The sequence below is a fragment of the Ovis canadensis genome, chromosome 3 (assembly GCF_042477335.2).
Source record: "Ovis canadensis isolate MfBH-ARS-UI-01 breed Bighorn chromosome 3, ARS-UI_OviCan_v2, whole genome shotgun sequence".
Classification (NCBI taxonomy): Eukaryota; Metazoa; Chordata; class Mammalia; order Artiodactyla; family Bovidae; genus Ovis; species Ovis canadensis.
The window spans coordinates 182,227,037-182,242,299 of NC_091247.1; the positions used below are offsets into that span (position 1 = coordinate 182,227,037).

The window sequence follows — 15,263 nt, forward strand, 5'->3', positions numbered from 1 at the left end:
GGAGGGCATGGCAACCAACTCCAGTATCCTTGCCTGGAGAATCCCGTGGACAGAGGAGCCTGGCGGGCTACAGTCCATGGGGTCACAAAGAGTCAGACACAACTGAAGCAACAGCACACACATGCACACATGTATACAGACATTATTCAGCCTTAAAAAGGAAGCCAGTTCTGACACATGCTACAGTATGAATGGGGAAGTGAAATATGCCTGTCATAAAAGACAAATATTATACCATACGATTCCTTTTATAGGAACCATCAATAATCAAGTTCATGAAAGTGAAAGCAGCTCAGTTATGTCCGACTCTTTTCTCCAAGCCAGAATACTGGAGTGGGTAGCCATTCCCTTCTCCAAGGAATCTTCCCAATCCAGGGATTGAACATAGGTCTTCCACATTGCAGGCGGATTCTTTACCAGCTGAGCTACTAGGGAAGGTCAAGTTCATAGAGACAGTAACTAGTAGGCTGGGAACTGGGGCTAGGGGAGGGGGAGTAGGAGTCATGTTTTGAGGACAGGGTAAGTCTTGGAGATCGATTGCACAATGATGTGAATATACTCCATGTAATATTAGTAAACACTCAAAACTGGTTAAGACAGTAAATTTTATGTTATGTGTTTTTTAACCACAATTTGGAAGAAGAATACAGGGCAGTCTCTAGCATAATCAGCAGTCTTTGTGTGGCTTAGACAAGATACTGTTCCTCTGGGCAGATGGAGCACATATTGAGCACAGAGCTTCATGAGTGGAGAATGGATTGGATTGTAACTTCCTCAGCCAGGTGTCCTCACGCAACCTGAAAACTCACACTGCAGCCTTGCAATGCCTGCTCTCCAAATATCAGGGAACTTTGGCATAAGGCGCTCAAAGTACAGAGGTCCTGAATCTTACTTTTCCTGAACCCTGGAGTTGACAACAGTAAAACATCATCCCTGCAAACTCCAGGAGATAGTGAAGGACGGGGAAGAAAAATACACTATCCTTTGCATGGTTCTGTTGTGACATCATGGAAGAGCTGTATCAATTGTGTGTGTGTGTGTGTGTGTGTGTGTGTGTGTGTATGTTCAGTCCCTCAGTTGTGTCCGACTCTTTGCGACCCCATGAACAATAGCTTGTACCAATGATAACTTCTTAGTTTTAACAAGGTACCATGACTATGTTGGATGATAACATCAGGGCAAACTGGGTGAAGGGCATACTGGCACTTTCTGTACTATGTTTGCAACTCTTCTATAAATCTAAAATTATTTCAGATTTAAAGTTTAATTTATAAAAATAGACATGTCTTAGCTTATTTCTAAATGTATTGAGTATGGGAGACTTGCCTGGTGATTCAGTTGCTAGAATCTCCTGCACTGCAGGGGATGAGGGTTCAGTCCCTAGTTGGGGCGCTAAGATCCCACATGCTATGGGGCAACGAGCCCACACTGCAACCACTGAGCGTAAGTGCCACTACGAGAGAGTTTATGTGCCATATTGAAAGATCCCGCATGATGCAGTGAAAATCCTACATGCTGCAACTAAGACCCGATGCAGCCAAATAAGTAAATAAATAGAGTATCAATGTGTTCCACTGACTGAGTCTCTACCCATGAGGAACCTAGTTTAGCCAGTGGCAGGAAAATGCATCTAAAACTCTCAACAGGAGGTCATTCATTTAGGGAGACAGGTAATCAGCAGATGTTGATGCCTATGACATTAAATACCTACCATGCATCAGGGCCAGCCTGGCTCAGGCTCTGAGGATGCAGCCGAGGCGAGAGTCAGCAGCAGTCCTTCCCCTCGTAGAACAAAGGTTGTGTGGGAGCAGGAAGGAGTGAGTTGGAGAGCTCCATGGGCACCTGAGGAGCTTGAAATTTGAGTCAGGAAGGACTCCAGGAAGGAGGCAGCCTTTGTGATGGGCCTGCAAGGTGGAAGGGTTTTTTTGTTTCTTACTTTATTTATTCTTCTGGCCTCATGGCGCAGCTTAAGGGATCCTGGTTACCCAACTGAGGATCAAACCTAGGGCCCTGCAGTGGAAGCTCTGAGTCCTAACCACTGGACCACCAGCTGGAATTCCCTGGACAGCATTTTAAAAGGCTTTTGTTCTTTTTAAATCACCTGCTTGAGAAGTAATTTAACAGTCTAGACACTGTTTTTAACCTTAGTATTTTAACTTCAAATTGGATCATGGTATCGTATCAGGGGACATTTTATTAGACAATCTATAGATATGTCATCGTATTTCCGAGTTGGGGGGATATATTACATGTTTCTATCATCAGAGAGCTGAGCCTTGCAAGCTGTGGATGTCTTTGTGAGTCTTCTTATCTCCCTTTTTATGTTCTTGCTCAGGTTCAAAGCTCTCCTCTCCAGCAAACCAACCAACGACAGCACCTGCATAGAGATCGGATATGTGAAGTACCCCATCTTCCAGGTGAGCCCCTGCTGTGACCTGGAAGTCTGCCTGTGGGGGCGGGGCACCAGTGAGTCCCTCCGAGCCTCCGCCTGTGGATCAGCCGCTGCCCTGTCATCAGCTCCTGCACTTCTGGCCCTTGTCTTCACACTGCCCCTCCCCCTTACCATCCATGCAAGCCCACAGCGTTAACTGAGCACATGCTTAGTGCCCAGCACTGTGCTGGAGACACAAGGATAGAGGACACTCTCCTGCTGGGGCCTCACAATCCAGAATGGATAACTCTGAGTAATTAGTCAGTTACAATATAAAGTTGGAGTGAGCGTGAGAGAACCAATGTGCTGTGACAACTCAGACCAGGGAGATTGGGGAAGGCCCCTTGATGGGGTGCCAGCTGGAATATTGCAGGCTGAAGAGAACCTGGTGAACTGTGGGGAGGCTTGGAGCTTAAGAAAGGGGGTTAGAGGGACTTCATTGGTGGTCTAGTGGCTAAGACTCTGAGTTTCCAATGCAGAGGGCCTGGGTTCAATCCCTGGTTAGGGAACTAGATCCCACATAATGCAACTAAGAGTTTACATGCCATGACTAAAAAAATTTCACATGCCACAACTAAAGATCCCGTGTGCTGAAATGAAGATTGAAGATCCCACATGCTGCAGCTAAGACCCAGCACAGCCAAATACATAAATTTAAAAGGGGGATAGGGCCAGTTAGAACACTGCAGGCGGGGAACAGGAGGTATGAAGTCCCCAAAGATGATTGAGCTCAGTGTGATCAGGAACCAGTGGACTTTAGGGAATCCAGTGTCATGTTAATATTAATAAGCTAATTAATAGTTAATATTAATAGGTTAATGGCTAATATTAATAGGTTCAGGTTAATAGGCCTGAACCTAATGTAAATAGGAAGGAAGGCTTGTCAGAGGCCAGATGACAGGGCCATATCTCTGTTCGATTGATGGCGATACTGTTTGGTTTATCAGGCACCTTTGAGGGGAGCGCAGCGACATTCTTCCTTTTCCCCCATCCTTCATGCCTGATTCACTGGGGGTTGTTTTGTGTGTATGGTGGAGTCTTTGTCTGGTTTTGGTATCAGGGTGATGGTGGCTTCATAGAAGATCTTTTGGAGTGGTCCTTCCTCCTCAGTCTTTGGGAAGAGTTTGAGAAGGACCGGTGTACATTCTTCTCTGTGTGTTCCGTAGAATACACCTGTGAAGCCACATGCTCCTGGATTTCGTGCCTGATTCATAAATCCAGCCCCTCAGTGACATCTCACAGCTGATAGAAATTCACACCCCTCGCTAGCCTCACAGCCCTATTTCTGGGGTTCTGCATCTCATCAGGGGTGTGAATGCTGGTGGGCTGCTTACATCATCGAGGAACCTGCAGGGGAGACTGTGGCCCCTCCCTGCTGTCCTATGGCCAGGGCTAGTCGGCCAATGTGGGTGACCTGGGGATGGAGTTTATAGAATTCTGAACAGGACCTGATTCCTCCAGTTCAGTTCCAGAAGGAAAGCCCTGGGAAGAAGTGGGGAAGACACAGCCTGACCCTCGGGAGACTCACATTCTGGGAGGGTTGAGGAGACCATGCAGAGATAAGCAGGTGTTAGGGCAGGCCAGGGTCTCAGGGCAGAGGTCCTGGTCTGGTCTGTGAAGGACAGAGCTGCATTTCAGGATCTAGATGCTACACCACAAGGTTTAAACAGCAGCATCCCCCTGTTTAAAATCATTATCCTTCATGTGACCTTGAAAAAACTATCCAGCCTTCTGAGCCTCAGTTTCCTTATCTAGTGAATAGGAGGGAAAGGGTATCCCAGAGGGAGAAAGAGCACAAAGGCACAAAAGTGGGAAGTCCTGGTGTGCGTTAGAGGGAAGGTGATTATAGTCCATTTGGCTGTGTGTTAAGGTAGACTGGACACTGAAAAGATACACTGGAACCACGTAGTAGAAGCCAAGTGCCAGTGGCCAGATGATGGTTCTTCCCTGCATTTACTAACCTTGGCCCCCCAGATCCTGTGATTCAGAGTGCTACCAGGAAGCCACCATGCCCTCACAGTAAGCCCTAAAGCCCGTTCAGGTGCCTATGTTTCCACCATTAGAGATGCTTTCCTTTGGTTATGTTGAAACTTCAAAATAAAGAATCCTTATAGAATAAGCATGGGTTAAGACATTCTCTTCTCTGAACCTCATTTTCCCCATTTTGAACTCCAACTATGAATGAGGCACTGGCCTTTGCTTACATGTAGTTATCTGGATAAATCTTGCCACTTTTAGAGGTAGGGAAACTGAGGTCCAGAGAACTTGGTGCTAGTCAATCACAGAGCCATTATTTGAACCCAGTCTGGTCTTTGTTGTTGTTGTTCAGTCACTAAGTTGTGTCCCACTCTGTGACCCCATGGACTGCAGCACACCAGGCTTCCCTGTCCTTCGCTATCTCCCGGAGTTTGCTCAAGCTCATGTCCACTGAGTCGGTGATGCCATCCAACCATCTCATTCTCTATTGCCTCCTTTGCCTCCTGCCCTCAATCTTTCCCAGCATCAGGGTCTTTTCCAATGATTTGGCTCTTCGCATCAGGTGGCCAAAGTATTGGAGCTTCAGCTTCAGAATCAATCCTTCTGATAAAGATTAAGGATTGATTTCCTTTAGGATGACTGGTTTGATTTCCTTGCAGTCCAAGGGACTCTCCTTCTCCAGTACCGCAGTTTGAAAGCAAAGAGAAACAATAATAATAGAAGCTGTTCCTTGTGCAGCAGCTATGTGCAGGGCCAAAACCAGCAGTGCTCAGGCTCAGCTGTGCAGTGGAATCATTTGAGGAGCTTTGATGATTCCCAAGGTCCAGGCTGTCATTTAGGATCTGGCTGCAGCTCAGGCATCAGCATTTTTAAGTCTCCACCTTCTGCCATCATCCAGAGTCATGTGCAGCCAAGGTGGAGAACCAGTACTCTACGTTACAGTGTTTCTCAAATTTTAGGAAGCATCAGAATCTCCAGGGGAAGCAGTGGGGGTGAAGAGAGTTGCTGTTAAGCCACGAAACTTGCTAAAATGCGTATTCCTGAGCCCCACCCCCAGAGTTCCTGATTCTATAGGCCTGGGATGGGGCCCGAGAATTCATGTTTCTTATGAGAACATAGGTGATGCTGATGCTGCTGGTCCAGGGACCCACTCTGAGAACCATGACCCATGTAATCTAATTCAGTTCAGGCCTCCCAGCTCCCTCTCCAGGTGGCTCTTCTCCCCGTAGACAGACAGGTAGAGGAAGTGGCCAAGCTGAGCTTCAGACCTGGCTGACTTCCAGACCTGATCTCTTAACTGTCTCCCTGCTATGGGGCCTTGGGTCCTCCCTAAAAATCACCCAGCCCCAAGGAAAGGCCCATTAGTGTTTGGAGCATGAGCCCAATGCTGGAAACCGTGCACCCCCCTCCCCAGCTCTCCCAGTGCTCGTGGAGGGGCACTTATGCCATCGAGCCTAGGGCTAATTGGAGGGGTTCTTGCCATCAGAACCTGGCTTGTGGTCGGCACTCAATAAATGTTTGCTGTGGGCTAGTTGAATAAGAGACCTACACAGGAAGGCATGGGCCCAGAGGAATCGAACGCCTGTATTTACTTTTGGCTGGGGAAAGCTTCCCAGCCACGTTAGCCTTGAGTTACTGTAATGGGCAGAGAAGATTGAGCAGACCCTGGGGAATTCTCCACGTTCCTGCCCCTTCCCCATAAAAGAAGAAAAGCCTCATTTGTGGCTCAAAATAGGCCAAGTCAGGCTGAATCTGACCCAGAAGGAGACTCCCAGGGGCCAGCTCACTTCCCTTCCATGCTAAACAGAAGAATTTTAGTAAATGAGATGGCTTTGAGTTTCCTCCCTGCAAGACTGTTTAACATCACACGCGGGCAAGAGCCCCTTGCAACTGAGGCTGCACCTGGGAGCAGGGCCTCCACCAGGCTGTGGATGCCATTTACATCCTGCTTCATGCAGGCTGACAGCTGCCAAGAAAAACAACCCCATAAACAGACCCTTTGGCCTAATCAGGGTCCGTTTCACTCCCTTGCAGAAAAGGCTCGTGCTGCCTGAGTCTGAAGGTGGCTCAGCACAGCCCAATTTAATTCCACTAGCCCTGTGGTTAATGGGGCTCCATGCCTGCTCCTGAAAGCAACATTTCCAGTCAACAACACAACCTTGAGGAAATGAGATAGCATGCTGGAGAAGTGCTTTGTAACTGGAGAGACCCTGTTTTCAGGACAGTTATTATTATGGCTTTTACCATCACTATTATTGATTTGGCCTTTATAAAAGAGAGGTCCTTGGGGAATAAATGGATTTTAATAAAGCCAGTGTCTCAACATTTGCCAAAGATTAGATGCTTATGACCTGTCTGGGTCCAGGGGAAGAGTAAACAGTGTTACGTTATCATTTCACAAAGCCTCAATCGTCAGCACTAAAGCCCCATTCTGCCACAGGCAGTTGGCCAGTGAGAGACTCAGACGCAAAAGAGGAAGGGGAGGAATTGTGTTTCTGGTTAAAGTGTCCTTGCCGCTGGCAGGCACTGGGGATGCAGAGGTGGGTAAGACCCACTCTGTGCCCTCAGACCCCAGCAGGAAATAACACTGCAGTCACAGGCGGTGTGCTGCACAGCACAGGGTGGGAGGCAACTAACAGATCTGAGCAGATCTGTGGAAGCTTTGCAGAGGTGACTTTTGAGCTGGATCCTGAAAGAGGGGCCGGAGATCAACAGGTGGAGAAAAGGGAAGGGCATCCAAGCAGAGGGAACAGCGTGGGCAAAAGCAGAGTGAAAGAGACGGTGGTAGGTTCTGATAAAGGCAAGTGGTTGGGAGCAGGAGACCAAACCAATCAATCCTAAAGGAAATCAACCCTGAATACTCACTGGAAGGACTGCTACTCAAGCTGGAGTTCCAATACTTTGGCCACCTGATGCAAAGAGCTGACTCATTGGAAAAGACCCTGATGCTAGGAAAGAGAGAGAGCAGGAGGAGAAGCGGACAACAGAGGGTGAGATGGTAGGATGGCATCAATGGACATGAGTTTGAGCAAACTGCAGAAGATAGTGAAGGTCAGGGAAGGCTGGTGTGCTTCAGTCCATGGGCTTGCAAAGAGTCGGACACAAATCGGTGACTGAACAACAACAGTTGAGATTAGAAGGAGAGGAGGGAGGAGTGGCAGGTGAGATCTGAAAAAGTGAATCGATCCAAAGCAACAGCATTCAATTCAGCAACAGTGAAAAATGGAAACAACCCACATGTCTATCAACTGATGGATGGATACACAAACTGTAGTGCATCCATACAAAGGGATGTTGTTGAGCAGTGAAAAAGAAGTGAAGGAGTGTGATACATGGGACCTTGAAAATACCACACCAAGTGAACAAAACCAGATGCAAAAGAGCACATGTTGTACAATTTCATGTATATGAAATGTCCAGAACAGGCAAATCATAGTAGATGTCATGACTGACCCAAGGAGGAAATGGGGGAGACTGCTAACAGGTGCGAGGTTTCTCTGGGGGAGGGGGTGAAAATGTTCTAAAATTAGATTGTGGTGGCACTTCCCTGGCAGTCCAGTGGTTAAGACCACACCACCACTGCAGGGGGCACAGATTGGATCCCTGGTATGGGAACTAAGATTCTGCCTGCCAAGTGATGCGGCCTTTAAAGCAAAATAAAATTAGATTGTGGTGATGGCGGTACATTATGAACACACTAAAAGCCACTGACCTGGGAGCGTTGGTTTTTGTTGCACTGGGTCTTCACTGGTGTGCACAGGCTTTGCCTGGTGAGGCGAGCAGGGGCTGCTGTCCAGTTGCAGTGCGCCGGCTTCTCGTCGCGCCGGCTCCTCTTGCTGCAGGGCACGGGCTCCGGGCATATGGACTTCAAGAGTTGCATCCCGTGGGCTCACAGTTGTGGCTCACAGGCTCAGTTGCTCCAGGACATGTGGAACCTTCCTGGACCAGGGATCAAACCCATGTCCCCTGCATTGGCAGGCGGGTTTTTAACTACTGTACCACCAGAAAAGTCCAAACTCTGTACTTCAAATCAAAGCATTTTTAGATTCCACATATTGGGGGTATGATATAGTCTTTTTCTTTCTGATTTACTTAGAATGATGATCTCTAGGTCCATCCCTGTTGCTGAAATGGCTTCATTTCGGTCTTTTTTTATGACTAATATTCCATTGTGTGTGTATATATATATATATATGTATTCATAGATAGATATAGATACACACACATCTTCTTTATCCATTCATCTGTCAGTGGACATTTACGTTGTTTCCGTGTCTTAGCTATTGTAAATAGTGCTGCTGTGAGCATTGGGGTACATTTACCATTTCAAATTACAGTTTTGTCTGGATACATGCCCAGGATTTGGGATTGCTGGATCACATAACAAGACTATTTTTAGATTTTTTCTAAGGAGCCTCCATACTCTTTTCCTCAGTGGCTGCACCCATTTACATTTCTACCAACACAGTGGTAGCATTCCCTTTTCTCCACACCCTTTCCAGCATTTATTATTTGTAGATTTTTTAATAATGGCCATTGTGGCCTGTGTGAGGTACAACTTTGTTAAAGATTTGATTTGCATTTATCTAATAATTGGCCATGCTGAGCATCTTTTCATATGCCTATTGACCACGTGTATGTTTTCTTTGAAGAAATGTTTATTTAGGTCGTCTGCCCGGTTTTTGGTTGGGTTGTTTGTTTTTTGTCGTTGAGTTAAATTAAAAGCAATTACTTTAAACCCACTTGCAAAAAGTAGATTGAGATCAGTTACAAACGATGTTGAATGACCTGAGAAAGAAAATGGAAGGTCATTCATACTAGAAAAAGATTTCACCCTCAGAGAAAATTAGAAAGCCAGCACTTACTGAGTCCTTGCCACGCATCTGCCAGGTCCCTGTTGGGCCTGTTACATGTATTAACTCATTTAATTTTCATCACAACCCCATGAGGTGGGTAATATTATCCCCACTTTACAGATGATGAAACTGAGGCATAGAGAGCCTAACTTAATTCAGGTCTCACAGCTTTTAAGTAGCAGAGCCAAGTCAGAAACTGAAGCAGTTCAACTCCAGGACCTTGCTCTTAACCACTGTCCTGAATTGGTCACTGACCATCAGAGCTAGAAGGGACCACAGAGGGCAACCCAGTCCAGTCACCTCACTGTACAGACGTCCAGAGGTGGGATGTAAACAGTCTACAGGGTTTTCCAACACAGCTGCTTAGGGTCAGGCAGCTAAAGCCAATGTGTCACCGAGGCAGGCAGAAAACATTAGAGAATGGTAGAGACTGTGGCCAACCGGGGAGGATACATCCCACCTAAAGCTCTGACACTCAGCTTCACGGGAGGTGGTGACAGCCGATACCATCCCAGCCTTGGGCTTCCTTCTACCTAAGAGACACCATCTTCCAAAGCTCTGGGACTTTACACACCATCCAGTCATGTGTATGAAGCCTGGCTTGGACAGTTCGCACCATCAATAAAACACTGAGACCCTGGACCCTTAGTGACTTCATCTTGGCTCTTATCAAGCTATAATAAAGAGAAGGTGGTCTTGCGGTAGCCCAGAGTCACCCTCTGAAGCTGAAACCAGAGGTTTCTGGTCAAACTGGGTCATGTTCCCAGGAGAACTGCGGCTGGTTCAGGGTCTTTAAGTCATGCCACGTGTGCTGCAGTTCTGGGCAGCTCAATGGGGCTGGAGGTGAAAAGACAACCCATGATTGTCACCCATAGGTGGGGGAAAACCGTCCTGGGGAGCAGAGCTTAGAACTGTTTAATTTGGCCCTGAGGGTGAACCACAGGGCAACAAATTACAGCATGGTGTAAAAACATATCCAGCCTATAAAACCTGTGAATGGAACTTCTTCCTGAAAGGCAGCAATCCAGGGGGAATGGCCACCCCTGTGAAGGGATGTCACGCAGGGACTCCGAGCCACTCTGAGGCTTCGACTGGGTGGCTGTAAGGTGACCGTGTCTGTGTGCCAGGGGCTCTTTGCTCACTGTGTTCTGTCTTCCAGCTGGTTATGCAGTATCTCTACTACGGTGGCCCAGAGTCGCTTCTCATTAAAAACAACGAGATAATGGAGGTGAGGAGCCTGCCGTGGTCCTGAGTGGGTGGCTGACATGGGTGGTGTCTGGGGGCAGCCTGTGTCTGGTTTTCACTTGCATGCAGGCGTGGAGGTCCTGCCTGCCTCCCTTAGATCTCTCAAGGACTTCTCCCTAGAGCCTCTCCCTGAAGGCTGGGGTGCTGGGTGCACTAGTCCGATCTCTTTCAATAGCAGCTGAGTGAAGCCTAATTTTATCTGGCCCTGGGGGTGGAGGACAGGAAATTTACCGAAGAGTCTGAGGCTACCTCTAGTTCCAGGCACAGCTGGGGCTCAAATAGCATCATCAGAAACTATCCTTGACAATTTCTCCCTTGTCATTTGTAGGAAAAGCATTTCATCTGAAAGCTTTCCTCAAATCTCAGCGTGTCCATTGAGGCAGAAGCTAAGAGGCAATTACAAGCTCTCCCAGCTTCACCCAGCAGCTCCCTGGCTCTCCCCATCTCCTGTCCACCTCTCATAACTCTGTGTTCTCCTCCTCCTTGCCCATCGGGCCCTGTTTCTGCCCCCATCTGTCCAAAGCCAAGATTTCCCCTGCTCCTTCCTAGGAGTGGGACTCTTGTGTCAAAGGTGGTAGCTTTAAGTGAGTGAAAGTCGCTCAGTCATGTCCAACTCTTTGCGACCCCATGAACTATACAGTCCATGGAATTGTCCAGGCCAGAATACTGGAGTGGGTAGCCATTCCCTTCTCCGAGGGATCTTCCCAACCCAGGGATTGAACCCAGGTCTCCTGCATTGCAGGCGGATTCTTTACCAGCTGAGCCACCAGAGTAGCTTTAAACTGGAAGCAAAAATCACTCTGCTAGCCCTGAGAGAAAGATCCGGAACCCCACTCAGGTACCGGAAGTCTGGGGAGCCTGATGAGAGATGTTAAAACACGAGGAGTAGTTCAAGAAGTGACCCCTCATGGTGGTTCACACATGGACTCTGGGCCAGCCTGGCTTCAAATCCAGGCTCTGCCCCTTCTGTGATCTTGGACGAGTAATTTAACCTCTGTCATCCTCAGCTTTCATACTTACAGAACGGGGATGACAATATCTACCCCACTGGGTTTTGAAGATCTTAAGAGTTTCTGTTTGTAAGATGCTTACCGCAGTGCCTGGCGCATGTCACAGGGGCTGTGTGTTCACTGTGGAGCCCTTTATCCCTTTGCCCTTATTCTGAGAAACCTTCCGTGGTCACTCCCCCGCCCCCTGAAGTTCCTCTGTCTCTCTGGACCACTCTGACAAATCACAGCCTCAGAACTTAGACTGCACTCTGAGGACTCAGACTCTTATAAACCTTTTTAAAAGCTATTTTCAGGTTAAAATAATGAACACACATTTCACTTGTGTAAATAATACGAGCTTTATAATACTTAAAAAGCCCGTCATCCAGCCATCTCCCTTCCATCCCTCAGCCTTTTCCCCAAAGGCAATCCCTTTGAACTCTTGCTTCAGTCCTTTTCTTCCCCTTCCTCTGTTTAGCATCTTCCGAGGCCAGGTACCATGGTCAGGGCTGGGATACAACTGTGATGCAGAGGGGCAGAGATCCCTGCCCTCCCGGTCTGTGGGGAAGGTGATGGGCATGACATCATGTCTGGTGTGAGAAGGGCTGTGAAGAAGACTAAGACAGGTTAAGGGAGACAGACAGTGATGGAGCGAGGAGACCTGAGGTGATATCTGTGTTGAGACCTGAATGAACGGAGGAAGTGAGTCACCTCGATATCCATCCTGCTAAGAGCATTCAGGCTTCCCAGGTGGCTCAGGGGTGCAGAATCTGCCTGCCGATGCAGGAGGTACAAGAAACACAGATTGAATCCCTGGGTCAGGAGGATCCTCTAGAAGAGGAAATGGGAAATGGCTCCAGGATTCTTGCCTAGAAAATTTCATGGACAGAGGAGCCTGGTGGGCTACAGTCCATGGGGTCACAAAGAGTCTGATGCGGCCGAGCACACACACAAATAAAAACATTGACCCTTATTTCTGGACGTAACAATTTTAAGCATCTTTGATTGACTTCCTGCTGCAATTGATGCAAATCTGATTCACTTCGACCGCACGCCTCGCCTCTGCCATATGCCCCACCGTCGAGCTCTGTTGCCGGGTCCTAGGCCAGCTGTGTAACTTTTGTGCCTTAAAGTGACGTAGCGACGCTTTATTCTCAGTGCCTGCACCTTGGGTTCCACTGCAGGAGATGAAGGGTTTTCTCACCACAGTCTTTGCTTTCCTTCCATCTCCTAACCTCTGACAGGCTCTTTTTATGCTTTTTAGCTCCTGTCTGCTGCTAAATTTTTCCAGCTGGAGGCTTTGCAGCGACACTGTGAGATTATCTGTGCAAAAAGCATCAATACCGACAACTGTGTGGATATTTACAACCATGCCAAGGTAATCAATCCCATGCTTGCTGTCCAAGCATGCCCCATGAACTTTTGTGGGAGAGGCTTTCTCTGCAGATGCTCTGGGTCTAGGCCGAGGGTGGATGCTGGGTCTGTGCATTCAGGCCGAGCTGACCTTGTTCTTCCTCAGGTCTGCTTCCTGCTCTAGGAGAGATGTCTTTCCCTTCTTCTGACCCTCCAGAATACAATGGAAGCAGAAAGCCAGAAGTTTTAAAAGCATAGTCATCCTCAAACTCCAATGTGTACATGAATCACATTGCAGGCTCTGCTTCAGCAGGCCCAGGCTGGGCCCTGGTTTTGCATTTCTAACAAGCTCTCAGGTGAAGCCTCTGCACCTGGTCTAGGCCACAGGCCACACACTTAAGCAGCAAGATTCTGGAACAGAATCTTGCTTCTCCAAGTGGTCTCCAATCCGGCAGCACCAGCATCGTCCGGGAGCTTGTCAGAAATGCACATTAGAGGCCCCACTCAGACCCACTGAGTCAGACCAGGGGGGTGAGGCCTGGTCGTGTGCAGCTTCGCAAGCCCTCCAGGTGATTCTGGGGTTGTTCATCGAGGAGAACCATTATTCTGGAACTGAGGTTCCCAACACTGGCTGCATGGATGAATCACCTGGGCACTCACTTAAAATCCCCATGCCTGGGACCTCTCACAGACCAATTCATCAGTCTCTGGGGGTGGAACCTGGGGAAAAGATATTTTTTTCATAACTTCCTGGGTGACTCTCAGATGTGCCAAGGTTGAGAACAGGTGTGGGTGCTAAAGAAGTCCAAAGAGTCCTCCTAGTCAGGTGGACCCAACACCGGGGGAGACATTTGGAATCTCTGTTTGGCCTTTCACCCCAGACCTCTGCTGGGGAGTCCAGGAATCTATATTTTTAACAGGCTCCTAAGGCAACAGTTGTGATTTCAGCCCTAAGACCAGTCCTCATGCCAGTTTTTGGAGTAAAATCAGTGAACCATCAGTTTCATCCAATTCATTTCACAAGTGGAGGTTAAAACCATGTAGCCAGGTACCACTTCATTTTGGTTCATGTGCTCAGGACAGGGGGATTAGCATCTTCTAGAAAGAAACAATGAGATGAATTAAGATTAGGAGTTCATTTAAAACAAAGCATTCCTCTTTGATAGAACTGGAGCTCAGCACATATGCCTCCCACATCCACAGTCTGTAGAGGAACCACTGATGTGAATAACAATTATTCTGCTTGTTTAAAAAAAAAAAAGAAGTCGTGGTTGAGATATTATTTTCTGTCTTAAGACAGCATTCTCTAAGCCCTTTTCATGTGCAGGCCCCTGTGCTTAAAGCCTTGTTGCATTACTGTTTTTAATCCTCACCACTATCCTTTCATTAGTCCATGTTATAATAAGGAAGCAGAGGCTCGGAGAGGTGAAGTAACTTGCTTAAGGTCACACGACTGGGCCTGAGATTTTTTTCCCACTGTGGTAAAATATATACAATGTGAAACTTACCATTTACCATGAAACTTACCATTTCTAAGTGTCTACCTCAGTGGCCTTAATACATTCACATTGTTGTACAACCATCATCACTATCCATCTCCAGGACTTTTCATCTTCCTAAACTGAAACTCTATACCCATTAAATGCAAGCTCCTCATTCCCCGCTCCTCCATGACCCCTGGCAACCATCATCCCACCCTCTGTCTCTATGAGTTCTACTGCTCTAGGTACCTCATATAAGTGGAATCATACAGTATTTGTTTGGCTTATTTTTGTGGCTGGCTTCTTTCATTTAGCACAATGTCTTTAAGGTTCAGGCTGAATATATTCCTTTGTATGTATGTACGATATATCATGCATTCATCCGTGTACACTTGGGTTACTTCCACCTCTTGGCAACTGTGAATAATGCTGCTGTGAACAGGGGTGTGCAAATATCCATTACAGTCTCTGCTTTCAGTTCTTTGGGTGTGTATGCCTAGAAGGGTAAACCTCACTTCAGAGCACGGGTTCTTCCTTGTGTTTACAATCTGGCCTAATACATGTTTGAAATATTTGTGATAATTCTTGATACTCAGAAGATTTTCTGATTGGTCATTAGTAAATCAAAAGATACAGGGAGGCTACTTGCTCCCCACTCACAGTGGGTGTTTTGGTTAAATGAGGCTTTTAACAAAACCTGGTTTCTTGGGACACAACAAAATTTATTTTTTACCTTAAACTGGTTACTTTGCAGAAAAAGCATCCAGAGAAAACTCTCTACCCAGGAAGAGGGCCTGATTAGTTTCACCTTCCTCTGCCCCGTCCCCTGGCCATGGATGCCCAAATTGTCCTGTGAACCCCTCATCCACAGTGGCTTTGCCGTGGCCTGTCTCCTTGGGAATGCAGCAAGGCTTGCACGCCACAGCCCCAT

General features: G+C 47.4%; 1 protein-coding gene across 1 annotated transcript in view; it reads left to right on the forward strand.

Annotated features, from left to right (window-relative positions):
- The window catches only part of ABTB3 (ankyrin repeat and BTB domain containing 3), a 323,604-nt gene that overhangs the window by 302,410 nt on the left and 5,931 nt on the right, over positions 1-15,263 (forward strand). The window contains exons 14-16 of the mRNA XM_069585255.1: positions 2,336-2,417; positions 10,424-10,492; positions 12,763-12,876. Of these exons, the coding sequence (XP_069441356.1) occupies positions 2,336-2,417; positions 10,424-10,492; positions 12,763-12,876 (265 nt within the window). The remainder of the gene's footprint in view (positions 1-2,335; positions 2,418-10,423; positions 10,493-12,762; positions 12,877-15,263) is intronic.